General features: G+C 42.2%; 8 protein-coding genes across 9 annotated transcripts in view; all 8 read left to right on the top strand.

The window, feature by feature from the left end:
• LOC117818002 (protocadherin gamma-C5-like) overlaps positions 1–27,968 on the top strand; it is a 163,265-nt gene that overhangs the window by 10,669 nt on the left and 124,628 nt on the right. The gene's annotated exons all lie outside the window — the stretch shown is intronic.
• LOC117817533 (protocadherin beta-16-like) lies at positions 1,129–3,714 on the top strand. Its single transcript, XM_034690273.1, has 3 exons — positions 1,129–1,535; positions 2,829–3,596; positions 3,679–3,714. The coding sequence occupies exons 1-3, from the start codon at positions 1,143–1,145 to the stop codon at positions 3,712–3,714; spliced, it is 1,197 nt and encodes a 398-aa protein (XP_034546164.1). The 5' UTR covers positions 1,129–1,142.
• Positions 5,012–7,789, top strand: LOC117817532 (protocadherin beta-16-like). Its single transcript, XM_034690271.1, has 3 exons — positions 5,012–5,401; positions 6,695–7,462; positions 7,781–7,789. The coding sequence occupies exons 1-3, from the start codon at positions 5,012–5,014 to the stop codon at positions 7,787–7,789; spliced, it is 1,167 nt and encodes a 388-aa protein (XP_034546162.1).
• Positions 8,380–11,153, top strand: LOC117817531 (protocadherin beta-16-like). The gene is made up of 2 exons (XM_034690270.1): positions 8,380–10,842; positions 11,136–11,153. Exons 1-2 carry the CDS (start codon positions 8,380–8,382, stop codon positions 11,151–11,153), a joined length of 2,481 nt encoding a protein of 826 aa, XP_034546161.1.
• LOC117818009 (protocadherin beta-4-like) lies at positions 11,731–14,255 on the top strand. Its single transcript, XM_034690864.1, has one exon. It carries the CDS (start codon positions 11,731–11,733, stop codon positions 14,173–14,175), a length of 2,445 nt encoding a protein of 814 aa, XP_034546755.1. The 3' UTR covers positions 14,176–14,255.
• LOC117817530 (protocadherin gamma-A7-like) lies at positions 14,966–17,344 on the top strand. The gene is made up of 2 exons (XM_034690269.1): positions 14,966–15,286; positions 16,568–17,344. Exons 1-2 carry the CDS (start codon positions 14,966–14,968, stop codon positions 17,342–17,344), a joined length of 1,098 nt encoding a protein of 365 aa, XP_034546160.1.
• Positions 18,482–24,408, top strand: LOC117817527. Its single transcript, XM_034690267.1, has 2 exons — positions 18,482–20,866; positions 21,883–24,408. The coding sequence occupies exons 1-2, from the start codon at positions 18,482–18,484 to the stop codon at positions 24,406–24,408; spliced, it is 4,911 nt and encodes a 1,636-aa protein (XP_034546158.1).
• Positions 25,160–27,618, top strand: LOC117818006 (protocadherin beta-16-like). The gene has a single exon (XM_034690861.1). It carries the CDS (start codon positions 25,160–25,162, stop codon positions 27,614–27,616), a length of 2,457 nt encoding a protein of 818 aa, XP_034546752.1. The 3' UTR covers positions 27,617–27,618.

Here is a 27,968-nt window from a genome sequence, read left to right as displayed (position 1 = left end):
CCAGAGTTCTCTAAAGCTGATGCAATATCTCAATTAGTTATAAAAACACAAGTGTATGATTGTTAAATGCAAAGAAACAAATCCTCTATAGAAAAGAAATAGAAATAAGGTTGTTTAACTATCAATGTGAACTTAGTATAACGTATTAGAACTAACACTGGCTGTAGATTTTTGTTTTACACTGATATGGCAGAAACGCACATTGCAACAGATATTGAATCGTATATGAACTAAATGTTAGTAGATATGATAATAAAGAGAAGTGGTGCACTTGAAAAAAATTAGTGTATATGACATAAGTAGTGGATCAGAAACTTTGCATGTGCCCAATGATGTTGATACAACGATTATATTTTTCAATTTAACAGTAAGTAATAGATGAACAGACCTATCGCCCCAACTTTCACTTCTAAATCCTTCCTTTAACTTCAACATAGTGATCATACAGCCTTCTAACCTCAAAGGCAGTTCATCTATTAAATAGAAAACGCTAAACACACATAAGCACACCATTGTATTATACAATACATTCTGATTTCCAAACTAATGTGTCACATAGAGTAAGCATTTGTGTTGTAGGGCTGCAGAGCTGTGGTTCTATTATGGAAACTTGGAGGATTAACATTTATAGCTCATGAGGATGTTTCACTTTTCAATATGCATCTGTTCTTTCACTTGGACTGTGTGTTGTAAAATGTTTGGCATATACTTGATTTTTCCTTTCTTAGAATTGCTGTTTGTTAGTAAAGTAATTTGATTTGCTTTAATTAACTCAATCTTTAAAAAAGAAATAGCTTGACTAAGATTATTGGACATATATGGACATGTTAATTAATCAGAGTTGTAGTGCTGCAGTTATGGCTTCACTTGATGTTCTCATTTTAGACTCTAAGGGACGCTGTTGGTTAGCAAAACATTTTTTCTCTTTAATGTCGTCACTCAGTCCGTCCCCCGATGACCACGGAAGGCTCTCTGTGTTTTATCGAGGTTTGAGAGACATAGGAGAGAACATCGTCTCACAGATTTTCATATTAAGGTCGAATACGTGTTTGTATTTCGCCAGGAAACGGATTATTTTGACGCATCTTTACCGATATTTCTACTGGACACATAAACGCTATTTGTTCTTTGTTTTTCTTGCTATGATGGCAACTGGAGGATATCTCACCTCCAAATGCGCACGATGGCGTGTACTGCAAGGATTTGGACGGACAACACGAATGCTGATAATCCTGCTTCATGTGGCTTTCATGGTAGACGGTCAGATTCGTTATTCTATACCAGAGGAGACGAAGAAAGGTTCTGTTATCGGTAACGTAGCGCAGGATCTAGGTTTGGATCTGAGGAGGCTCCGTTCAGGGCGGGCCCGTATCGTGAGTGGAGAAAACATCCAGTACACCGAGCTGAAGACAGACAAAGGGACTCTAGTCGTGAATGAGAGAATAGACCGAGAGGAGTTATGTGGAGACACGACACCGTGTAGCTTCAGCTTTGAGGTGATTATGGAGAACCCCATGGAATTGCACAGAATAACTGTCGAGGTTTTGGATATTAATGATCACGCTCCCGTTTTTCCAAACATTGATAAGCCTATCACTTTCGATGTAAGTGAATTAGCTGCAGTTGGAGTAAAAATCCCTCTGCAGAGTGCAGAGGATCTGGATGTTGGTCAAAACGCTTTACAGGATTACATTTTATCATCAAACGAGAATTTTATATTGAAGCAACATGCAAATCCAGACGGAAGTAAATATGTTGAGATGGTGCTTCAGAAGCCTTTAGACCGAGAGCGACATCCACACTTGTCCTTAAAATTGATCGCAGTAGACGGAGGAACACCACAGAGATCTGGTACAGTAAATATAGATGTCACTGTCTTAGATGCAAACGACAATATTCCTGTTTTTAACCAATCAGTTTATAAAGCATCTGTGATGGAAAACACAATGAGAGGCACTAAAGTTATCACAGTTAATGCTACAGACGCAGACACTGGTTCAAATGGACTCATTAGTTACAGTTTGTCCAAGACCAAAGGAAGTGCTGCAGATATATTTAGCATTGATGAAAAAACAGGCGCAATTTCTGTGAACGGTCTCATTGATTTCGAAAAAGAAAAAAAGTACGAAGTGAGGGTACAGGCTAAAGACCAGGGTGGTTTGATTGGAACAAGTAAAGTTATATTTGATGTGTTTGATGTTAATGACAATGCTCCAGTGATAACTATTATGTCGTTTTCTAGCCCAGTATCTGAGGATGCTCCTCCTGGAACAACAATTGCCATTTTAAACATCAAAGATGCAGATTCTGATAAAAACGGGCAAATAAAATGTTCCATAGATGGCAAACTGCCTTTTAAGATTGAATCATCTCTAACAAACTACTACAATTTGATCTCAGATCAACATTTTGATAGAGAATCTGTCCCAGAATATAACATCACAATAACAGCCACAGATTTCGGTTCTCCTCCTCTTTTCAGTTCTACAAAATTACACCTCAAAATTTCTGACATAAATGACAACGCACCCTTATTTGATAAAACTGTCTACTCTGCTTACGTCACAGAGAATAATTCCCCTGGAATATCAATTTTTGCAGTGAGGGCACAAGACTCAGATTGGGGTCAAAATGCGAGAATCTCGTATCTTTTAGAGGACACGCAAGTTAGTGGTAGTCCAGTCTCCACATATGTGTCTTTGAACTCTGAAACTGGAGTTCTGAGCGCCATTCGTTCATTTGACTATGAGCAAATCAAACAAATTCAACTTGTGGTGAAGGCGCAGGATGGAGGCTCCCCTCCATTCAGCAGCAACGTGACAGTGAAGCTAATAATCCAGGACCAGAACGACAACCCCCCTCAGGTGCTGTACCCGGTCCAGACTGGAGGCTCAGTGGTGGCTGAGATGGTTCCTCGTGCAGCAGATGTGGGCTATCTGGTGACTAAAGTGGTGGCTGTTGATGTGGACTCTGGACAGAATGCCTGGCTGTCGTATAAACTGCAGAAAGCCACAGACAGGGCGCTGTTTGAAGTGGGCTTACAGAATGGAGAAATCAGAACTATCCGCCAAGTGAGTGATAAAGATGCTGTGAAACAAAGACTGACTGTTATAGTGGAGGACAACGGGCAGCCGTCTCGTTCAGCTACAGTCATTGTGAACGTGGCGGTGGCGGACAGCTTCCCTGAAGTGCTGTCAGAGTTCACTGACTTTACCCACGACAAGGAGTACAATGACAACCTGACTTTTTACTTAGTGCTGGCTTTGGCTGTGGTGTCCTTCCTCTTCATCACGTGTTTGGTGGTTATTATCTCAGTGAAAATCTACAGATGGAGACAGTCTCGCGTCATGTATCACTCAAATCTGCCTGTGATTCCATATTATCCACCACGTTACTCAGACACTATGGGCACAGGGACTCTGCCGCAAGTGTACAATTATGAGGTGTGCAGGACGACTGACTCCAGAAGGAGTGACTGTAAGTTCGGCATAGCTGGTAGTCAGAACGTGCTAATAATGGACCCCAGCTCTACAGGGACCATGCAGCGGATACAGAGTGAGAAGAGCATCCTGGATGAACCAGACTCTCCTCTGGAGGTTAGTTCAACAGCTGCACTTTGTCACTTATCTGTTTTTTCGTAAGTGATTCGTTTTGTGCAACTTATGCTTGTTGCTTCAGTTTCAGCACCATGGACAGCACCTCAGTTGTTTGTAGGTCTTCAAAGTTTTTTTTTTTTACTTCCATCTACTTATTGGAGTCTAAAATGATTACATTTTCAACGTTAGCTATTTTGCTGCATCTCTAAATAATCACATATGTATCGATATTTTTTAAAATTATGAATAACATTCATTTTTTTTAATCAATTTGTATATCGACTAATGCTCCGTTTTAAGAAGAATTATGTGAGGCTGAATGCCAAGAAGAGAAATTTTAACATATAGATAATAATTAGGGAATATGCATTTTTAAAATCTTTAATTATAAACAGTATGTCCCAGATAGCTCCATAGCCAATACAATATCAAAATTGATTATAATAACATGAGCTGTATAATACTGTGTATAAGGGTTAAATTCAAAGGAACAATGCTTTCATAGAATATATATAGGAGAATGATTAAGTTAAAACATTGACTAAGTATAACGTAATAGATATTGCACTAGTAGTAGAGTTTTCAGTTTCGTTGGCCTATGATGTGATAAAAACATTATACTAGTCGATGTATCAGTATTAAGACAAGCACATCTATCAGCCCAACTCCCACTTCTGTATCCTTCCTTTATCTTCGACATACTGATCATACAGCCTTCTAACCTCAAAGGCAGTGCATATATTGAATAGGAAATGCTACACACATAAGCACACCATTTTACAATACAATACGCTCTGATTTCCAAACAAGTGTAATGTATCAAACAGAGTAAGCAAATGTGTTGTAGGGCTGCAGAGCTGTCGTTCTATTATGGAAACTTGGAGGATGAACATCAATAGCTCATGAGGATGTTTCACTTTTCAATATGCAACTGCTCTTTCACTTGGACTGTGTATTGTAAAAATGTTTGGCATATACCTGATTTTTCTTGTCTTAAGATTGTTGTTTGTTAGTAAAGTAATTTGATTTGCTTTAATTAACTCATTCTTTTAAAAAAAAATAGCTTGACTAAGATCATTGGACATATATGGACATGTTAATTAATCAGAGTTGTAGTGCTGCAGTCATGGCTTCACTTGATGTTCTCATTTTAGACTCTAAGGGACGCTGTTGGTTAGCAAAACAATTTTTCTCTCTAATGTCGTCACTCAGTTCGTCCCCCGATGACTACAGAAGGCTCTCTGTGTTTTATCGAGGTTTGAGAGACATATGAGAGAACATCGTCTCACAGATTTTCATATAAAGGTCGAATACCTGTTTGTATTTCGCCAGGAAACGGATTCATCCGGAGCATCTTTACCGATATTTCCACTGGATACATACACGCTATTTATTCTTTGTTTTTTCTTGCTATGATGGCACCCGGAGGATCTCTCACCTCCAAATGCGCACGATGGCGAGCATTACAAGGACTGGGACTGACAATACGAATGCTGATAATCCTGTTTCATGTGACTAACGTGGTAGACGGTCAGATTCGTTATTCTATACCAGAGGAGATGAAGAAAGGTTCTGTTATCGGTAACGTAGCTCAGGATCTAGGTTTGGATCTGAGGAGGCTCCGTTCAGGGCGGGCCCGTATCGTGAGTGGAGAAAGCATCCAGTACACCGAGCTGAAGACAGACAAAGGGACTCTAGTCGTGAATGAGAGAATAGACCGAGAGGAGCTCTGTGGAGACGTCACACCGTGTAGCTTCAGCTTTGAGGTGATTTTGGAGAATCCTATGGAATTGCACAGAATAACTGTGGAGGTTTTGGATATTAATGATCACGCTCCCGTTTTTCCAAATGCTGATAAGCCTATCAGCCTCGAGATAAGTGAGTCGGCCGTGGTAGGAGTACAGTTTCACTTGCAGAGTGCAGAGGATCTGGATGTTGGGCAAAACGCTTTACAGGATTACATTTTATCGACAAACGAGAATTTTATGTTAAAGCAACATGCAAATCCAGACGGAAGTAAATATGTTGAAATGGTGCTTCAGAAGCCTTTAGACCGAGAGCGACATCCACACTTGTCCTTAAAATTGATCGCAGTAGACGGAGGAACACCACAGAGATCTGGTACAGTAAATATAGATGTCACTGTCTTAGATGCAAACGACAATGCTCCCGTTTTTAACCAATCAGTTTATAAAGCATCTGTGATGGAAAACACAATGAGAGGCACTAAAGTTATCACAGTAAATGCTACAGACGCTGACACTGGTTCAAATGGACTCATTAGTTACAGTTTGTCCAAGACCAAGGTTGATGCAGCAGACTTATTTAGTATTGATGAAAAAACTGGCACAATTTCTGTGAACGGCCTTATTGATTATGAAAAGCACAGAAAGTATGAGGTGAGAGTGGTGGCTAAAGACCAGGGGGGCTTGACAGGAACAAGTAAAGTTATATTTGATGTGTTTGATGTTAATGACAATGCTCCAGTGATAAATATTATGTCATTTTCAAGCCCCTTGTCCGAGGATGCTCCTCCTGGAACAACAATTGCCATTTTAAACATCAAAGATGCAGATTCTGATAAAAATGGACAAATAAAATGTTCCGCAGACGGCAAACTGCCTTTTAAGATCGAATCATCTCTAACAAACTACTACAATTTGATCTCAGATCAACATTTTGATAGAGAATCTGTCCCAGAATATAACATCACAATAACAGCCACAGATTTCGGTTCTCCTCCTCTTTCCAGTTCTACAAAATTACACCTCAAAATTTCTGACATAAATGACAACGCCCCATTATTTGATAAAACTGTCTACTCTGCTTACATCACAGAGAATAATCCCCCTGGCATATTCATATTTGCAGTGAGGGCACAAGACTCAGATTGGGGTCAAAACGCGAGAATCTCGTATCTTTTAGAGGACACACGAGTTAGTGGTAGTCCAGTCTCCACATATGTGTCTTTGAACTCTGAAACTGGAGTTCTGAGCGCCATTCGTTCATTTGACTATGAGCAGATCAAACAACTTCAGCTTGTGGTAAAAGCACAGGATGGAGGCTCCCCTCCACTCAGCAGCAACGTGACAGTGAAGCTAATAACCCAGGACCAGAACGACAACCCCCCTCAGGTCCTGTACCCAGTCCAGACTGGAGGCTCAGTGGTAGCTGAGATGGTTCCTCGTGCAGCAGATGTGGGCTATCTGGTGACTAAAGTGGTGGCTGTTGATGTGGACTCTGGACAGAATGCCTGGCTGTCGTATAAACTGCAGAAAGCCACAGACAGGGCGCTGTTTGAAGTGGGCTTACAGAATGGAGAAATCAGAACTATCCGCCAAGTGAGTGATAAAGATGCTGTGAAACAAAGACTGACTGTTATAGTGGAGGACAACGGGCAGCCGTCTCGTTCAGCTACAGTCATTGTGAACGTGGTGGTGGCGGACAGCTTTCCTGAAGTGCTGTCAGAGTTCAGTGACTTTACCCACGACAAGGAGTACAATGACAACCTGACTTTTTACTTAGTGCTGGCTTTGGCTGTGGTGTCCTTTCTCTTCATCACGTGTTTGGTGGTTATTATCTCAGTGAAAATCTACAGATGGAGACAGTCTCGGGTCATGTATCACTCAAATCTGCCTGTGATTCCATATTATCCACCACGTTATTCAGACACTTTGGGCACAGGGACTCTGCCGCATGTGTACAATTACGAGGTGTGCAGGACGACTGACTCCAGAAGGAGTGACTGTAAGTTCGGCATAGCTGGTAGTCAGAACGTGCTAATAATGGACCCCAGCTCTACAGGGACCATGCAGCGGATACAGAGTGAGAAGAGCATCCTGGATGAACCAGACTCTCCTCTGGAGGTCAGTAAAATTACATTTTTGTGTGCTGTTCCTGGTGTTTATCTTTCTGTTTTTAAATTGCAGTTTTTGCAGTGTGGTGTATGGCTTCAACGCTTTTCCTTCATATTCAGCACCTTGGACAGCGGCATTTTTTACTCCTTTCTTGTTAGGGATATTTTTCTCAAAAGACTTTATAGAGAGGATGATTCTCAGGTTTTCCTCATAAATACATCAGTTGTTGATTGTCAGTCAATAGATGATCTACAACACACTGTTGCTACAAACTGAACTGTTCCTTCTAGTGCTCAAATTGTTTCAATCTCCTCGATTTTTCTGTAGGCCTATTAGTGCAACAGCGATTATTGATGGATTTGTTAAGATATCTTTTTTAGTTGAAACCTATTTGGAGTATTTCTTTGATTGTGATGTGGTGATGATATTCACACATGAGTACATTGACACAATGGACAAGAACTTAGCATCTGACTTGAGTTCTGAATAAGATTGTCTTGATAGTTGGAAGGTCCTTTTTTTAGAATGCAATATGGATTTCTTTAATTTATCTTTATTCTATTTTATTTTTTATTGTAGCAATCCACAAATCAAATGCAAGCAACCACTTATTATTTGAAACATCAGTTCAACGTGCATGGTGTTCCTGATTGTGAACTCTAAGGGACGCTGTTGATCAATCAAACATTATGTCTGCAGCATCATGTACAGTCCCCTCCCTAAACAGTGCAGCCTATGAGAGAGAAGCAGATAGTGAGCATTATGTGAGCTGACATCCAAGGGAACCCGACTGGCATCATTTGAGCCCCCTTAAGATATAAGAAAAGAAAGCGTCCTCTTTTTCTTACGTTTTATTGCGTTTATTTTTAAGCCTGTGTCTAATGCTTGGATATCTGTGAGGTGTTTTCCGTGTTTTTTCTTGGGCCATGGCCTGTGGATTACCTTACACTCGCTGCGTGAAATGGCGCTCTGGCTTCGGACAAAACTGGATGCTTCTCTTTTTCCTCTTTTACCTCAACCATGTGATCAGCGGACATATCCGATATTCAATCCCCGAAGAGATGAAGAAAGGCTCTCTAATCGGTAACGTAGCTCAGGATCTAGGTTTGGATCTGAAAAGGCTTCGCTCTGGCCGGGCCCGTATCGTGACTGGAGAAAACATCCAGTACACCGAGCTGAAGACAGACAAAGGGGCTCTCGTCGTGAAAGAGAGAATAGACCGAGAGCAGCTCTGTGGAGACGTCACACCGTGTAGCTTCAGCTTTGAGATTATTTTAGAGAATCCAATGGAGCTACACCAAATAACCGTGGAAATAACAGACATAAATGATCACTCACCGACATTTAAACGACATAATATTCGTTTTGAAATCAGCGAATCAGCTAATACGGGCGCCCGTTTCCCACTAGCGAGTGCAGACGACCCTGATGTGGGCGTCAATGGACTCAGAGAATATTTTCTGACCGAGAATGAGAATTTTGTTCTGAAACAAAACTCGAATGCTGATGGGAAGAAATATGCGGAGATGGTGGTACAGAAGCCTTTAGACAGAGAGACAAACCCTAACCTGTCTCTAAAGCTGATAGCAGTAGATGGCGGAACTCCACAGAGATCTGGCACAGTAAATATAGATATCACTGTTCTGGATGTTAATGATAATGCACCTGTATTTAATCAATCTGTATACAAAGCTACAGTGATGGAAAACTCCCCCAAAGATAGCTACGTGACAACTGTTAATGCTAGTGATGCAGATTTTGGTTCAAATAGTATCGTAACGTATTATTTTTCAGACCTTAACAGTGGTCTAGATGACTTGTTCACAATAGATGAAAAGACTGGAGTAATTTTAGTGAAAGGCTCTGTTGATTATGAAAAAGACAAAAAGTACGAAATCAGAATTGAAGCGAAAGATCAGGGAGGCTTGACAGATTCAAGCAAAGTCATAATTGAAGTTATCGATGCAAATGACAACACGCCCACTGTAAGTGTAATGTCTTTCACTAGTCCTGTGTCAGAGGACTCTCCTCCAGGTACAACTATAGGAATCATAAATGTAAAAGATCTTGATTCAGGTGAGAACGGACAAGTAAACTGTCGAATTGAACAAAATGCACCTTTCAAGATTAAATCCAATTTAAGGAATTATTACACTTTGGTCACTGATACTGTTTTAGATCGTGAAGGTGTTGCAGAGTATAACATCACTGTAGTTGCAACAGATGCAGGAATTCCACCTCTCTCCACAAAGAGAACCTTTAATTTAAAGATCTCTGATGTGAACGATAATGCTCCAGTGTTTCCACAAAGTGTTTACAGTGCGTTTATTACAGAGAATAACTCTCCAGGTGTCTCTGTTCTCACACTGAGAGCTAAAGATCCCGATGACAACCAAAATGCCCGAATATCCTATATTCTGGAAGACACAAATATCGGAGGATCTCCAGTTTCTGCTTTTGTTTCAGTTAATGCAGAGAGTGGAGTGGTGCACGCTGTGCGCTCATTTGATTATGAGCAAATCAAGCAGCTGATTTTTGTTGTCAAAGCTCAGGATGGAGGCTCCCCTCCACTCAGTAGCAACGTAACAGTGAAGCTAATAATCCAGGACCAGAACGACAACCCCCCTCAGGTCCTGTACCCTGTCCAGACTGGAGGCTCAGTGGTGGCTGAGATGGTTCCTCGTGCAGCGGATGTGGGCTATCTGGTGACTAAAGTTGTGGCTGTTGATGTGGACTCTGGACAGAATGCCTGGCTGTCGTATAAACTGCAGAAAGCCACAGACAGGGCGCTGTTTGAAGTGGGCTTACAGAATGGAGAAATCAGAACTATCCGCCAAGTGAGTGATAAAGATGCTGTGAAACAAAAACTGACTGTTATAGTGGAGGACAACGGGCAGCCGTCTCGTTCAGCTACAGTCATTGTGAACGTGGCGGTGGCGGACAGCTTCCCTGAAGTGCTGTCAGAGTTCACTGATTTTACCCACGACAAGGAGTACAATGACAACCTGACTTTTTACTTAGTGCTGGCTTTGGCTGTAGTGTCCTTCCTATTCATCACGTGTTTGGTGGTTATTATCTCAGTGAAAATCTACAGATGGAGACAGTCTCGCGTCATGTATCACTCCAATCTTCCTGTGATTCCATATTATCCACCACGTTACTCAGACACTATGGCCACAGGGACTCTTCCACACGTGTACAATTACGAGGTGTGCAGGACAACTGACTCCAGAAGGAGTGACTGTAAGTTTGGCATAGCTGGTAGTCAGAACGTGCTGATCATGGACCCCAGCTCTACAGGGACCATGCAGCGGATACAGAGTGAGAAGAGCATCCTGGATGAACCAGACTCTCCTCTGGAGGTCAGTAAAATTACATATTTGTGTGCTGTTCCTGGTGTTTATCTTTCTGTTTTTAAATTACAGTTTTTGCAGTGTGACGTATGGCTTCAACGCTTTTCCTTCATATTCAGCACCTTGGACAGAGGCATTTTTTACTCCTTTCTTGTTAGGGATATTTTCTCAAAAGACTTTATAGAGAGGATGATTCTCAGGTTTTCCTCATAAATACATCAGTTGTTGATTGTCAGTCAATAGATAATCTACAACACACTGTTGCTACAAACTGAAATGTTCCTTCTATTGCTCAAATTGTTTCAATCTCCTCGTGTTTTCTGTTTTAGTACAACAGCGATTATTGATGGATTTGTTAAGATATCTTTTTTAGTTGAAACCTATTTGGAGTATTTATTTGATGGTGATGTGGTGATGATATTCACACATGAGTACATTTAAGACACAATGGACAAGAACATAGCATCTGACTTGAGTTCAGAATAAGATTGTCTTGATAGTTGGAAGGTCCTTTTTGAAGAATGCAATATGGATTTCTTTAATTTATCTTTATTTTATTCTATTTTTCATTGTAGCAATCCACAAATCAAATGCAAGCAACCACTTATTATTTGAAACATTAGTTATGTGTTGGATGGTGTTCCTGATTTTGAACTCTAAGGGACGCTGTTGATCAATCAAACATTATGTCTGCAGCATCATGTACAGTCCCCTCCCGAAACAGTGCAGCCTATGAGAGAGAAGCAGATATTGAGCATTATGTGAGCTGACATCCAAGGGAACCCGACTGGCATCATTTGAGCCCCCTTAAGATATAAGAAAAGAAAGCGTGCTCTTTTTTCTTACGTTTTATTGCGTTTATTTTTAAGCCTGTGTCTGATGCTTGGATATCTGTGAGGTATTTTCCGTGTTTTTTCTTGGGCCATGGCCTGTGGATTACCTTACACTCGCTGCGTGAAATGGCGCTCTGGCTTCGGACAAAACTGGATGCTTCTCTTTTCCCTCTTTTACCTCAACCATGTGATCAGCGGACATATCCGATATTCAATCCCCGAAGAGATGAAGAAAGGCTCTCTAATCGGTAACGTAGCTCAGGATCTAGGTTTGGATCTGAAAAGGCTTCGCTCTGGCCGGGCCCGTATCGTGACTGGAGAAAACATCCAGTACACCGAGCTGAAGACAGACAAAGGGACTCTAGTCGTGAAAGAGAGAATAGACCGAGAGCAGCTCTGTGGAGACGTCACACCGTGTAGCTTCAGCTTTGAGATGATTTTAGAAAATCCGATGGAGCTACACCAAATAACAGTGGAAATAACAGACATAAATGATCACTCACCGACATTTGAACGAGATAATATACGTTTTGAAATCAGCGAATCAGCTAATTCTGGTGCCCGTTTCCCACTAGCAAGTGCAGAGGATCTGGATGTGGGCGTCAATGGACTCAGAGAATATTTTCTGACAGAGAATGAGAATTTTGTTCTGAAACAAAACTCGAATGCAGATGGGAAGAAATATGCTGAGATGGTGTTACAGAAGCCTTTAGACAGAGAGACAAACCCTAACCTGTCTCTAAAGCTGATAGCAGTAGATGGCGGATCTCCACAGAGATCTGGTACAGTGAATATAGATATCACTGTTCTGGATGTTAATGATAATGCACCTGTATTTAATCAATCTGTATACAAAGCTACTGTGATGGAAAACTCTCCCAAAGATAGCTACGTAACAACTGTTAATGCTAGTGACGCAGATTTTGGTTCAAATAGTATGGTAACGTATTATTTTTCAGACCTTAACAGTGGTCTCCGTGGGTTGTTTACAATAGATGAAAAGACTGGAGTGATTTTAGTGAAAGGCTCTGTTGATTATGAAAAGGACAAAAAATATGAAATCAGAATTGAAGCGAAAGATCAGGGAGGTTTAACAGATTCAAGCAAAGTCATAATTGAAGTTATTGATGCAAATGACAACACGCCCACTGTAAGCGTGATGTCATTCACTAGTCCTTTGTCAGAGGACTCTCCTCCAGGTACAACTATAGGAATCATAAATGTAAAAGATCTTGATTCAGGTGAGAACGGACAAGTTAACTGTAGAATTGAACAAAATGCACCTTTCAAGATTAAATCAAATTTAAGGAATTATTACACTTTGGTCACTGATACTGGTTTAGATCGTGAAGGTGTTGCAGAGTATAACATCACTGTAGTTGCGACAGATGCAGGAACGCCTCCTCTCTCCACAAAGAGAACCTTTCATTTAAAGATCTCTGATGTGAACGATAATGCTCCAGTGTTTCCACAAAGTGTTTACAGTGCGTTTATTACAGAGAATAACTCTCCAGGTGTCTCTGTTCTCACACTGAGAGCTACAGATCCCGATGAAAACCAAAATGCCCGAATATCCTATATTCTGGAAGACACAAATATCGGAGGATCTCCAGTTTCTGCTTTTGTTTCAGTTAATGCAGAGAGCGGAGTGGTGCACGCTCTGCGCTCATTTGATTATGAGCAGATCAAGCAGCTGATTTTTGTCGTCAAAGCGCAGGATGGTGGCTCCCCTCCACTCAGTAGCAACGTCACAGTGAAGCTTATAATCCAGGACCAGAACGACAACCCCCCCCAGGTCCTGTACCCGGTCCAGACTGGGGGCTCAGTGGTGGCTGAGATGGTGCCTCGTGCAGCAGATGTGGGCTATCTGGTGACTAAGGTGGTGGCTGTTGATGTGGACTCTGGACAGAATGCCTGGCTGTCGTATAAACTGCAGAAAGCCACAGACAGGGCGCTGTTTGAAGTGGGCTTACAGAATGGAGAAATCAGAACTATCCGCCAAGTGAGTGATAAAGATGCTGTGAAACAAAGACTGACTGTTATAGTGGAGGACAACGGGCAGCCGTCTCGTTCAGCTACAGTCATTGTGAACGTGGCGGTGGCGGACAGCTTCCCTGAAGTGCTGTCAGAGTTCACTGACTTTACCCACGACAAGGAGTACAATGACAACCTGACTTTCTACTTAGTGCTGGCTTTGGCTGTAGTGTCCTTCCTCTTCATCACGTGTTTGGTGGTTATTATCTCAGTGAAAATCTACAGGTGGAGACAGTCTCGGGTCATGTATCACTCCAATCTGCCTGTGATTCCATATTATCCACCACGTTACTCAGACACTATGGCCACAGGGACTCTGCCACACGTGTACAATTACGAGGTGTGTAGGACGACTGACTCCAGAAGGAGTGACTGTAAGTTCGGCATAGCTGGTAGTCAGAACGTGCTGATAATGGACCCCAGCTCTACAGGGACGATGCAGCGAATACAGAGTGAGAAGAGCATCCTGGATGAACCAGACTCTCCTCTGGAGGTGAGGTGAAATTGCAATGTCTTTACTTTTCTAACTCGTGTGTTTGAGAACTGCAGTGAGTCTTTAATACCTTTTGCTCTGGGTTTGAAAACATGGTTCCTCTTTTAAGCAACGCATCCGGATAGTTCATCTCTTATTTGAAGAGTCATGTCATGGAAACGTCTGCCTTTCATCATAATGTTCAACCACCTACAATTTCGTGTTTCTATATTTTTCTGAAGTAAAGAATATAGTGAAAACAGCATTTTTCCTCTGAAGTCAGGTTTCTACATATTTTTCAATACAGAATATGTTTGCGATTTGGAAGTGTCTTAACATTTACAATAGTAATATAACATGCACAGTAAATTATATTATCAACTTTTTGCCTTATCATTTAATAACAGTCATGTAACAAGCATCAGTAGGTGTTTTTATGCTGATGGTATCCATGATTTTTTTCCAATACATATGGTGTTCACGTTTTGGACTCTGAGTGACGCTGTTGAACAACAATATGATGTGAAAGCGTCACGTCCCTTCTGCAGTTATGGGCTGTCTGTAGTCTTTATAACATACCGCTGACGTAGTCATTGAGGGGACGTCTTAAAGAGCGGAGCCTACAGTTTTTAGAAATGCGTTTTGGATTCTAGCTGCTGTCCTGATTTCTGCTTAATTGAATAATGACGAGGCATATCTGGGAAAGTGGACTTTATTGATTTTGGATCCGAGTGTCATTTTTTATATTCCTACAACAGATCTTTTTGAAATGGCGTGTTGGCAGCCTCTCTGTAAATGGCGTGGTGGACCTCAGCGGATAATGTTTCTGATTTTGCTTGTCTCCTTTAACATCGCTGCTGGTCAGATCCGGTACTCTATACCAGAGGAGATGAAGAAGAGCTCTGTTATTGGTAATGTGGCGCAGGATCTTGGTTTGGATATGAAAAGGCTACGTTCAGGCCGTGCCCGTATCGTTACAGGAGAAAACAACCAGTACACCGAGCTGAAGACAGACAAAGGGACTCTGGTCGTGAATGAGAGAATAGATCGAGAGCAGCTCTGTGGAGACACGACGCCGTGCAGCTTCAGCTTCGAAATTATTCTGGAAAATCCTATGGAGTTGCATCACATAACGATTGAAGTGTTAGATGTGAATGATCACTCCCCGGTGTTTAAGAAATCTGATATTAAGTTGGATATAAGCGAGTCAGCCAACCTCGGTGCTCGATTTGTGCTTGACGGTGCAGAGGACCCCGATGTTGGCGTTAATGGGCTTCAGAATTATGTCCTAAGCTCAAACGACAATTTCGTTTTAAAGCAGCATGTAAATCCTGACGGGAGTAAATATGCAGAGATCGTGATTCAGAAGCAACTAGACAGAGAGGAGGCTCCGCATCTGTCTTTAAAGCTAATAGCAGTCGATGGGGGGAGTCCACAGAGATCTGGTACAGTAAATATAGACATAAAGGTTTTAGACGCAAATGACAATGCGCCTGTATTCAACCAGTCCGTTTATAAAGCTACTGTGATTGAGAATGCAGCAAAAGGCACTCCTATTGTTACTGTAAATGCTACAGATGCAGATAGTGGATCAAATGGTTACATCACATATTCAATTTCAAACGTGAAGAGCAATATAGCTGATCTGTTGACCATAGATCAAGTTACTGGTGCCTTATATGTATCAGGGCCAATAGATTTTGAAAAAGATAAAAAATATGAGCTAAGAATCGAAGCAAAAGATCAAGGAGGTTTGACGGATTCAAGTAATGTCGTTATTGAAGTAACTGATGTGAATGACAACGCCCCTGTCATCAGCGTGATGTCATTCACTAGTACTGTGTCAGAGGACTCTGCTCTAGGTACAACTTTAGGAATCATAAATGTAAAAGATCTTGATTCAGGTGAGAACGGACAAGTTAACTGTAGAACTGAACAAAATGCACCATTTAAGATCAAATCAAATTTAAGGAATTATTACACTTTGGTCACTGATACTGTATTAGATCGTGAAAGTGTTTCAGAGTATAACATCACTGTAGTTGCGACAGATGCAGGAATACCTCCTCTCACCACAAAGAGAACCTTTCATTTAAAGATCTCTGATGTGAACGATAATGCTCCAGTGTTTCCACAAAGTGTTTACAGTGCGTTTATTACAGAGAATAACTCTCCAGGTGTCTCTGTTCTCACACTGAGAGCTACAGATCCCGATGAAAACCAAAACGCTCGAATATCCTATATTTTGGAAGACACAAATGTCGGAGGATCTCCAGTGTCTGCTTTTGTTTCAGTTAATGCAGAGAGCGGAGTGGTGCACGCTGTGCGCTCGTTTGATTATGAGCAGATCAAACAGCTGTTTTTTGTCGTCAAAGCTCAGGATGGAGGCTCCCCTCCACTTAGTAGCAACGTCACAGTGAAGCTCATAATCCAGGACCAGAACGACAACCCCCCTCAGGTCCTGTACCCGGTCCAGACTGGAGGCTCAGTGGTGGCTGAGATGGTTCCTCGTGCAGCAGATGTGGGCTATCTGGTGACTAAAGTGGTGGCTGTTGATGTGGACTCTGGACAGAATGCCTGGCTGTCGTATAAACTGCAGAAAGCCACAGACAGGGCGCTGTTTGAAGTGGGCTTACAGAATGGAGAAATCAGAACTATCCGCCAAGTGAGTGATAAAGATGCTGTGAAACAAAGACTGACTGTTATAGTGGAGGACAACGGGCAGCCGTCTCGTTCAGCTACAGTCATTGTGAACGTGGCGGTGGCGGACAGCTTCCCTGAAGTGCTGTCAGAGTTCACTGATTTTAACAACGACAAGGAGTACAATGATAACCTGACTTTTTACTTAGTGCTGGCTTTGGCCGTGGTGTCCTTCCTCTTCATCACGTGTGTGGTGGTTATTATATCAGTGAAAATCTACAGATGGAGACAGTCTCGCGTCATGTATCACTCCAATCTCCCTGTGATTCCATATTATCCACCACGTTACTCAGACACTATGGCCACAGGGACTCTGCCGCACGTGTACAATTACGAGGTGTGCAGGACGACTGACTCCAGAAGGAGTGACTGTAAGTTCGGCATAGCTGGTAGTCAGAACGTGCTGATCATGGACCCCAGCTCTACAGGGACCATGCAGCGGATACAGAGTGAGAAGAGCATCCTGGATGAACCAGACTCTCCTCTTGAGGTGAGGTGAAATCTCAATGTCTATACTTTTCTAACTCGTGTGTCTGCAGTGAATCTTTAATACATGGGTACTTTGTTGCAGTGGATTTGAAAACATGGCCCGTTTTTTCATCACCACTTCTGGGCAGTTCCTCTCTTATTTGATGAGCTATATACCAAGTAAGCCAGACTCTCCACTTGAAGTTTGGCCAGCTTAATACCTGTCTTAACCCAAAATCCGTGACTTTTTAGTTCACTCCCGTCTCATTGCATTCAGAGAGACGGACAAAGTTTAGTATTGAGTACTTTAACGGTACAATAGCAGTGTCTTATAATCACATCAGCAATTGCTTAATAATATAAATTATTTTTAATTTACAGTTTTTTTTATCATCTTTTTGAGATTGGTTCAGTATTACTGGACTAATGTGGACACGTGGTACAAAGGAATTCTAACCATTTGTTTTGTCAGCACACAGTTGTATGTCGTAATTATTGTATCATATGTCTTCGTGTCATTTCCACACGTTTGGCCTGGTACATACGCTCCTTGGACTGTGTTTGCCGTGCTGTTTGTTTCAGTACCAAAGACAGCGACAGTCCTGAACCTTCAGTGTAGCAGTCACTTATTTTCTCTTAGAAGCCTTTAAATGTCTCTGGAAGAATATCTGAAATGATTTTTCCTGAAGTTCATGTTCTTCTTTTTGTTGATTTCCATAGTCATACCACCCTCATAGTCAAGGTAATGTAAACGAAATATATAGTCTTAGTTCATACAACACATATGATCAGCTGAGTGTTTATCAAGAATGATGCATGTTTTTTCTCTTAGTGGAAGTAGTTCACGTTTTTTACTCTTAGTGACGCTGTTGGTCAGGAAAAAGATTTAAGTGCCATCACCCAGCCCATTTCCCTCCCTTACCGCACTGTAGTATGACAGCAGAGATACAGCCATTCGTGTGAGAACAGGCAGTGAGGAGGCTGCTTTTGCATACATTCGTCTTTGGATATTCCAGGAGCACGTTGTTTTCTTGTAGCTATGCAATCTCTGTGAATTGGACTAAAGCCCTTCATTTTTTCTTCGAAAGGGGACGAACCGTGTTTTGTTTCTGATATGGCAACCCGAGTACAACCCCCATCTCAAGGTGTTAAATGGCGATCGTCTTTTATGTTGCGATATCAAGTGGGATTTATCATATTGCTTTGTTGTATTGGTAATGAGGTGGAAGCACAGATTCGTTATTCTATTCCCGAGGAAATGAGGAAGGGCTCTCTTATAGGTAATGTGGCACAAGACCTCGGTTTGGATCTGAAAAGGCTTCGCTCTGGCCGGGCCCGTATCGTGGGTGGAGAAAACCTCCAGTACACCGAGCTGAAGACAGACAAAGGGACTCTGGTCGTGAATGAGAGGATTGACCGAGAGCAGCTGTGCGGAGACGTGACACCGTGCAGCTTCAGCTTCGAAATCATTCTTGAAAATCCAATTGAACTTCATCGCGTCACTGTGGAAATTTTGGATATAAATGATAATGCGCCCTTTTTCCCAAATGCAGATATGCATTTTGAAATAAGTGAATCAGCTATACTCGGATCGAAATTTCCAGTCGAAAGTGCAGTGGACCCTGATGTCGGATTAAACGCATTGCAAAATTACATTCTGTCCCCAAATAACAACTTCATTGTGAAACAACATACTAATCCAGATGGCACTAAATACGCTGAACTGGTGCTGCAGAAACCATTAGACAGAGAAGAACACTCCAGTGTTCCTCTTAAAGTAATAGCTGTTGACGGTGGGAACCCACAGAGATCTGGCACGGTGAATATAAATATATCAGTTTTGGACGTAAATGATAATGCCCCTGTATTCAACCAGTCAGTGTATAGGGCCTCTGTCAAGGAAAACGCCTCAAAGGGGACATATATCACAACAGTGAACGCAACCGATGCAGACATTGGCACTAACGGGGAAATGATTTTCAGTTTTTCGAAAATAAAAGGCAGCACGGTCCATATGTTTAACATTGATGAAAACACAGGTGTTATAACAGTTGCTGGACTCATTGACTTTGAAAAAGAGAAAAAATATGAACTCAGATTAGAGGCAAAGGACCGAGGAGGTTTTACTGGCACCAGTAAAGTTATAATTGATGTTATTGACGTCAATGACAATGCCCCAGTAATCAATATCATGTCATTTTCTACTACCATATCAGAAGATTCTCGTCTCGGCACAACAGTAGCTGTTCTCAATGTTAAAGACGCTGATTCAGAGAAAAATGGACAGATACGATGTACCATAGACAAAATGATCCCTTTTCAAATCGAATCCTCTTTAACAAACTACTATAATCTAGTGGCGGATCAGCTTTTTGATAGAGAGACTACTTCAGAGTACAACATCACAGTAATAGCAACCGACTGCGGTTCTCCTCCTCTCTCCAGCTCTGTTACGTTGCAACTTAGAATATCTGACGTAAACGACAACAGCCCATTTTTCGACCAAAAAATATATTCTGCTTATATCACAGAGAATAATTCCCCTGGAGTGCCCATCACAACTGTTAGAGCGCGGGATTCTGATTGGGGAAAAAACGCGAGGGTCTCCTATTTTCTAGAGGACACGCAGATCAGCGGCAATTCTATGTCCAAATATGTCTCCATAAACTCTGACACAGGTGTATTACACGCGGTGCGATCGTTTGATTATGAACAAATTAAGGAAATTAAGCTTACTGTCAGAGCGCAGGATGGAGGCTCCCCTCCACTCAGTAGCAACGTGACAGTGAAGCTAATAATCCAGGACCAGAACGACAACCCCCCTCAGGTCCTGTACCCGGTCCAGACTGGAGGCTCAGTGGTGGCTGAGATGGTTCCTCGTGCAGCAGATGTGGGCTATCTGGTGACTAAAGTGGTGGCTGTTGATGTGGACTCTGGACAGAACGCCTGGCTGTCGTATAAACTGCAGAAAGCCACAGACAGGGCGTTGTTTGAAGTGGGCTTACAGAATGGAGAAATCAGAACTATCCGCCAAGTGAGTGATAAAGATGCTGTGAAACAAAGACTGACTGTTATAGTGGAGGACAACGGGCAGCCGTCTCGTTCAGCTACAGTCATTGTGAACGTGGCGGTGGCGGACAGCTTCCCTGAAATGCTGTCAGAGTTCACTGATTTTAACAACGACAAGGAGTACAATGACAACCTGACTTTTTACTTAGTGCTGGCTTTGGCTGTAGTGTCCTTCCTCTTCATCACGTGCTTGGTGGTTATCATATCAGTGAAAATCTACAGATGGAGAAATTCTCGCGTCATGTATCACTCCAATCTTCCTGTGATTCCATATTATCCACCACGTTACTCAGACACTATGGCCACAGGGACTCTGCCGCACGTGTACAATTACGAGGTGTGCAGGACGACTGACTCCAGAAAGAGTGACATAAAATATATGCAGCCGATGAGTCAAAGTTTAGTCAGTGTGGATGGAGCTGGAGCTGAAACACCACAGGTGGAAATGCAACTTACAGGCACCTGTTCTCAGATGTCAACCCTGGTGAGTTAAACGAATATATATATTTTATTTTGTTAACTTGAGTGTTTTCCTTGTGTTTCTGAAGCATTTTTGCAACTCGCAAAGCTTTGAGTGTCTCTTAAGGGTAACTGTCCGTGGTGCTGAAATTGACGATGGAATGACTTTCAAGTTGTTGTCGTTTAAGGTTATAAAAGGCAATGTTGTTTTTAATTTAGAATCTGTATTGATTATTTATTGCTTAATGTGAGTGAAATACACCCCTCACCCTACCGTGGCCTTTGTTCCTCCCAGTAGTATCCCTTAATATTAACATTATCTTCAGTTTCTTTTTAAAAACAGTACCAGGGTAAATGGCTTAGCTAAGTTGAGACATTTATTCGTAACAGTAGATTTAGTCTCTCTCTTGATAAATTGGTTCTTTGGCATCTGAATCAATAGAGGGACATTCATTTGTTGTGTGAAATATGAGTTAAACAACATTTTCTTGGTGGAAATGAAAGCAATAGTCAAACTAACAAGACAAACAACACAACAACACTATTACAGTTTTTTTTAGGAACAAATTAGTTCTTTCACTTTTACATGTTAGAATATTATAGCACGCTTTGGATCCTTTTGTTGTTGTCATTTATTCGGCATCAATCATTTATAAATCATCAAGAAGATTAAATAGATATATATGGCGTCATTTTGAGTTTACAGTTACATTTTACAGCTGCTTTGGAACAGCCCTTGCTGATTGAGAATGATAATGTGCCTTCTTTTACACCTGTATGGTTTGAAACTAAGCTATCATTCAAAACAAATGAATGGGTAAAAATATACAGCACATTGAAACTCTTTCTTTTAATATGCCCTCCACATACATTACCATGGATGGACTCTGAGGGCCGCTGTTGATACATCACTGAATAAATATCCAACTCGACAGAGCTGTGGTCCGCCCCTTGTAATCATTCCAGTGTTTTACTGCCTGGAGAGAAGACGGTCTGGTCCGCGGTGGTTTAAAGAACTGTATTAATCGTGGACGGTTTCAGCTGAAATTATCATCACCTACACTTTTTGAGGATATAATTGCACCAGTTTTGCACTTAACGGATTACTGCGTCTGTGTCTCTGGATGTATGATGGCTTGCATGTGGATCACCGCTCAAAGAGGCCCATGGCAAACGCTGGTTGTCATTCTTTGTCTTTTCGAGCTGAGCGCCGTGAGAGGCCAGGCTCGATACTCTGTACCGGAGGAGCAGGCAGAAGGCTCTTTTGTTGGAAACATAGCTCGAGATTTAGGTGTGGATGTGGGGAGGCTCATATCAGGTAAAGCTCGTATTATTACCAAGGGAAGTCGACAATACGTTGATTTAAACCGAGACAAAGGCACCCTTATTATTAAAGAGCGAATCGACCGAGAGGATCTGTGTGGAAAGACGACGCCCTGTAGCTTCAGCTTCGAGGTGATTTTAGAAAATCCAATCCAGCTCTATCGGGTAACAGTGGAGGTAGTGGATATAAACGATAACAGCCCCTCCTTCCCAAAGGATGTAATCAATTTGAAAATTGTTGAAAATGCTGCATCAGGCACTCGTTTCTCTCTAGAGAGCGCAGACGACGCCGATGTTGGTATAAATGATATTCAAAAATATACACTCAAACCATCAGATCATTTGAAATTAGAAGTCCAGAATCAGCCCGATGGAGGAAGATTCATCGAAATGGTTTTACAGAAACCGTTGGACCGAGAGAAAGAGGAGACTCACACACTCGTGCTGCTCGCTTCAGATGGAGGAGAGCCTCACAGATCAGGGAGTGTGCGTATTCATATTACTGTGCTAGATGCTAATGATAATGCGCCAGTATGTAGCCAGCCTGTTTATAAAGCCGAGGTCAGGGAGAATTCTCCTGAAGGAACAGTGGTGACCTCAGTCAGTGCTACTGATGAAGATAAAGGAGTTAATGGAGAGGTCTCTTACTCCATAAGTCATGTAGCTCGAGAAGCAAAGCAGCTTTTTGAGGTAAATGTAAAAACTGGAGAGATCAAAGTAACAGGTAAACTGGATTATGAAAAGTCCAAGACATATCAACTTAACGTCCAGGCTAGTGACCACGGGGGATACACCGACACGTGTAAAGTTATTATTCAGATTATCGACGAAAATGACAACGTGCCTACAATTCAGATGATGTCATTTTCTAACTCAATTTCCGAGGACTCTCTGCCAGGTACAACTCTAGCTGTTGTTAATGTTGACGACGAAGACTCTGACAGTGATGGTGTCATTAAGTGCTCCATCACATCTGATGTCCCTTTCAAAATCGAGTCTTCATTAACAGGTTATTACAGCATAGTAACCGAAGATTTCTTAGACAGAGAAATTGTTCCTGAGTATAATATCACCATCACTGTCTCTGACCAAGGCTCCCCACCTCTGTCCAGCAGTAAGATCCTCAATGTGAAAGTTTCTGACGTGAACGACAACCCCCCTAAATTTACACTACCAGAGTATAGCAAGACTTTACCAGAGAACAACTCTCCTGGAGTTTCTGTGTTCACTCTCAGTGCTAGTGATGCAGACTGGGGTCAAAACGCTCGTGTTTCTTACTTCCTGGAGGAGAAAGAGATAAATGGGGTCGCCGTGTCTTCCTTAGTGTCAGTAAATTCAGAAAATGGTGTCATTCATGCAGTGAGGTCGTTTGATTATGAGCAAATCAAGTGGTTTGAATTCAACGTAACTGCTCGTGATGCTGGGTCTCCTCCTCTGAGTTCAGTTGCTACAGTTAGAATCGTGATCCAGGACCAGAACGACAACCCCCCTCAGGTCCTGTACCCGGTCCAGACTGGAGGCTCAGTGGTGGCTGAGATGGTTCCTCGTGCAGCAGATGTGGGCTATCTGGTGACTAAAGTGGTGGCTGTTGATGTGGACTCTGGACAGAATGCCTGGCTGTCGTATAAACTGCAGAAAGCCACAGACAGGGCGCTGTTTGAAGTGGGCTTACAGAATGGAGAAATCAGAACTATCCGCCAAGTGAGTGATAAAGATGCTGTGAAACAAAGACTGACTGTTATAGTGGAGGACAACGGGCAGCCGTCTCGTTCAGCTACAGTCATTGTGAACGTGGTGGTGGCGGACAGCTTCCCTGAAGTGCTGTCAGAGTTCACTGACTTTACCCACGACAAGGAGTACAATGATAACCTGACTTTTTACTTAGTGCTGGCTTTGGCTGTTGTGTCCTTCCTCTTCATCACGTGTGTGGTGGTTATTATATCAGTGAAAATCTACAGATGGAGACAGTCTCGCGTCATGTATCACTCCAATCTGCCTGTGATTCCATATTATCCACCACGTTACTCAGACACTATGGGCACAGGGACTCTGCCACATGTGTACAATTACGAGGTGTGCAGGACAACTGACTCCAGAAAGAGTGACTGTAAGTTCGGGATAGCTGGGAGTCAGAACGTCCTGATCATGGACCCCAGCTCTACAGGGACCATGCAGCGGATGCAGAGTGAGAGGAGCATCCTGGACGAACCAGACTCACCTCTAGAGGTTGGTTTTCTTAAGTAACTTTGTATTTATTCTTGTTTTCACACTTTAGATGCCGTTTCTCTCGTTGTACCTTAACCACAACCTCCCTTACAGAATCGTGTAAATAGGGTATACTTAATGTGACTTTATAGGCTTTGATAAGTAGGGTCACCCAGAGTCTGCTTACTTGCATCATTGTATAATTGTTATCTTGTGTGTTTTTAATATCTGATTGACATTTTGCTACTTACATTTTACCAAACTCAGTGTGTTTTATATGCTGGTGCTACCGCGATCCATGGTGGTTTTGTTGTGGCATTTGTTTTTACACTTATCTGATTATGGACTAGGGTTGCAACGCAAAGAGAAGAACAGTTGCTCACTTAAAATCAGTATGGGATTATGTAATTTTTTTGTGTGCCTTTTCGAGAAATATGTGTGGATGTTTTGATTGTCTGCTCTTATCTAGCAAGATACAACATGATATTTGCAGGAATACATCTGTGTTGCATGGTGTTCCTCATTTTGTACTCTAAGGGACGCTGTTGGTCAATTCAACATAAATTCTGTGAGGCATCACCGCACAGTCCCCTCCTTAACCAGCAGATAATTATAAAGGAGGGGGATCGTGAGCATTATGTGAGCTGATATTCGACGAATACTGACTCCCATTATTTATCTCCTTCAATTAATTAGGAAGCCATCCCTATTTGGAGTTTCATTTTGCGCACTGCTTTAAGTTTTGTGCTTGGATTTCTGTGAGGTAATTTTCCGTATTTTTTCTTGGGACATGGCCTGTGGATTACCTTACACTCGCTGTGTGAAATGGCGCTCTTGCTTTGGACAAAACTGGATGGTTCTCTTTTTCCTCTTTTACCTCAACCATGTGATCAGCGGACATATCCGATATTCAATCCCCGAAGAGATGAAGAAAGGCTCTCTAATCGGTAACGTAGCTCAGGATCTAGGTTTGGATCTGAAAAGGCTTCGCTCTGGCCGGGCCCGTATCGTGACTGGAGAAAACATCCAGTACACCGAGTTGAAGACAGACAAAGGGACTCTCGTCGTGAAAGAGAGAATAGACCGAGAGCAGCTCTGTGGAGACGTCACACCGTGTAGCTTCAGCTTTGAGATGATTTTAGAAAATCCAATGGAGCTACACCAAATAACAGTGGAAATAACAGACATAAATGATCACTCACCGACGTTTAAGCGAGATAAAATCACATTTGAAATCAGTGAATCAGCTAATACGGGCGCTCGCTTTTCATTGACTAGTGCGGAAGACCCCGACGTGGGCGTCAATGGACTCAGAGAATATTTTCTGACCGAGAATGAGAATTTTGTTCTGAAACAAAACTCGAATGCAGATGGGAAGAAATATGCGGAGATGGTGTTACAGAAGCCTTTAGACAGAGAGACAAACCCGTACCTGTCTCTAAAGCTGATAGCAGTAGATGGCGGATCTCCACAGAGATCTGGCACAGTAAATATAGATATCACTGTTCTTGATGCCAATGATAATGCACCTGCATTTAATCAATCTATATACAAAGCTACAGTGATGGAAAACGCTCCCAAAGATAGCTACGTAACAACTGTTAATGCTAGTGACGCAGATTTTGGTTCAAATAGTATGGTAACGTATTATTTTTCAGACCTTAACAGTGGTCTCGGTGACTTGTTCACAATAGATGAAAAAACTGGAGTAATTTTAGTGAAAGGCTCTGTTGATTATGAAAAAGATAGAAAATTTGAACTCAGACTTGATGCAAAAGATCAGGGAGGCTTGACAGATTCGTGCAAAGTCATAATTGAAGTTATTGATGCAAATGACAACATGCCCACTGTAAGCGTGATGTCATTCACTAGTCCTGTGTCAGAGGACTCTCCTCCAGGTACAACTATAGGAATCATAAATGTAAAAGATCTTGATTCAGGTGAGAACGGACAAGTAAACTGTATAATTGAACAAAATGCACCATTTAAGATCAAATCAAATTTAAGGAATTATTACACTTTGGTCACTGATACTGTTTTAGATCGTGAAGGTGTTGCAGAGTATAACATCACTGTAGTTGCGACCGATGCAGGAACGCCTCCTCTCTCCACAAAGAGAACCTTTCATTTAAAGATCTCTGATGTGAATGATAATGCTCCAGTATTTCCACAAAGTGTTTACAGTGCGTTTATTACAGAGAATAACTCTCCAGGTGTGTCTGTTCTCACACTGAGAGCTAACGATCCTGATGAAAACCAAAACGCCCGAATATCCTATATTCTGGAAGACACAAATATCGGAGGATCTCCAGTGTCTGCTTTTGTTTCAGTTAATGCAGAGAGCGGAGTGGTGCATGCTGTGCGCTCGTTTGATTATGAGCAAATCAAGCAGCTGTTTTTTGTTGTCAAAGCGCAGGATGGAGGCTCCCCTCCACTTAGTAGCAACGTCACAGTGAAGCTCATAATCCAGGACCAGAACGACAACCCCCCTCAGGTCCTGTACCCGGTCCAGACTGGAGGCTCAGTGGTGGCTGAGATGGTTCCTCGTGCAGCAGATGTGGGCTATCTGGTGACTAAAGTGGTGGCTGTTGATGTGGACTCTGGACAGAATGCCTGGCTGTCGTATAAACTACAGAAAGCCACAGACAGGGCGCTGTTTGAAGTGGGCTTACAGAATGGAGAAATCAGAACTATCCGCCAAGTGAGTGATAAAGATGCTGTGAAACAAAGACTGACTGTTTTAGTGGAGGACAACGGACAGCCGTCTCGTTCAGCTACAGTCATTGTGAACGTGGCGGTGGCGGACAGCTTCCCTGAAGTGCTGTCAGAGTTCACTGACTTTACCCTCGAAAAGGAGTACAATGACAACCTGACTTTTTACTTAGTGCTGGCTTTGGCTGTAGTCTCCTTCCTCTTCATCACGTGTGTGGTGGTTATTATATCAGTGAAAATCTACAGGTGGAGACAGTCTCGCGTCATGTATCACTCCAATCTCCCTGTGATTCCATATTATCCACCACGTTACTCAGACACTTTGGGCACAGGGACTCTGCCACACGTGTACAATTACGAGGTGTGCAGGACGACTGACTCCAGAAGGAGTGACTGCAAGTTCGGCATAGCTGGTAGTCAGAACGTGCTGATCATGGACCCCAGCTCTACAGGGACCATGCAGCGGATACAGAGTGAGAAGAACATCCTGGATGAACCAGACTCACCTCTTGAGGTGAGGCCTGTAACAAATTGATTTATCACCACCTTCTTATGTTTTATTCCCGCTTTATTTTGTCATAAAACCTCTTACCGTGATGACACACTGACTGCCCAGATTTAAATTTCAGCACCACTACAGATGGACAGCTCCTTCAAGAGTCTGAACTAGTTGGCTGCGTTGTGCTCAGTCAGTGATATAAGTTCACACTGGGAAGGCATAAAAATAATTTGTAACGTTTTATAAATTGCTGGTTACCTGTTATCTCGAGGTCCTCGTTTTTTTTTAGCATAGCACTGTGCAAATATGTATTGTCTTTATTTGACAGGTCATGAGTTTCTGTAGTGAGAAAAACATTTACATAATTATTTGCGAGTACAATAAGATT

Source organism: Notolabrus celidotus, chromosome 8, assembly GCF_009762535.1.
Source record: "Notolabrus celidotus isolate fNotCel1 chromosome 8, fNotCel1.pri, whole genome shotgun sequence".
NCBI lineage: Eukaryota > Metazoa > Chordata > Actinopteri > Labriformes > Labridae > Notolabrus > Notolabrus celidotus.
The sequence above is the reverse complement of the archived record's forward strand: the minus strand, read 5'-3'. Positions and strand labels throughout refer to the sequence as shown.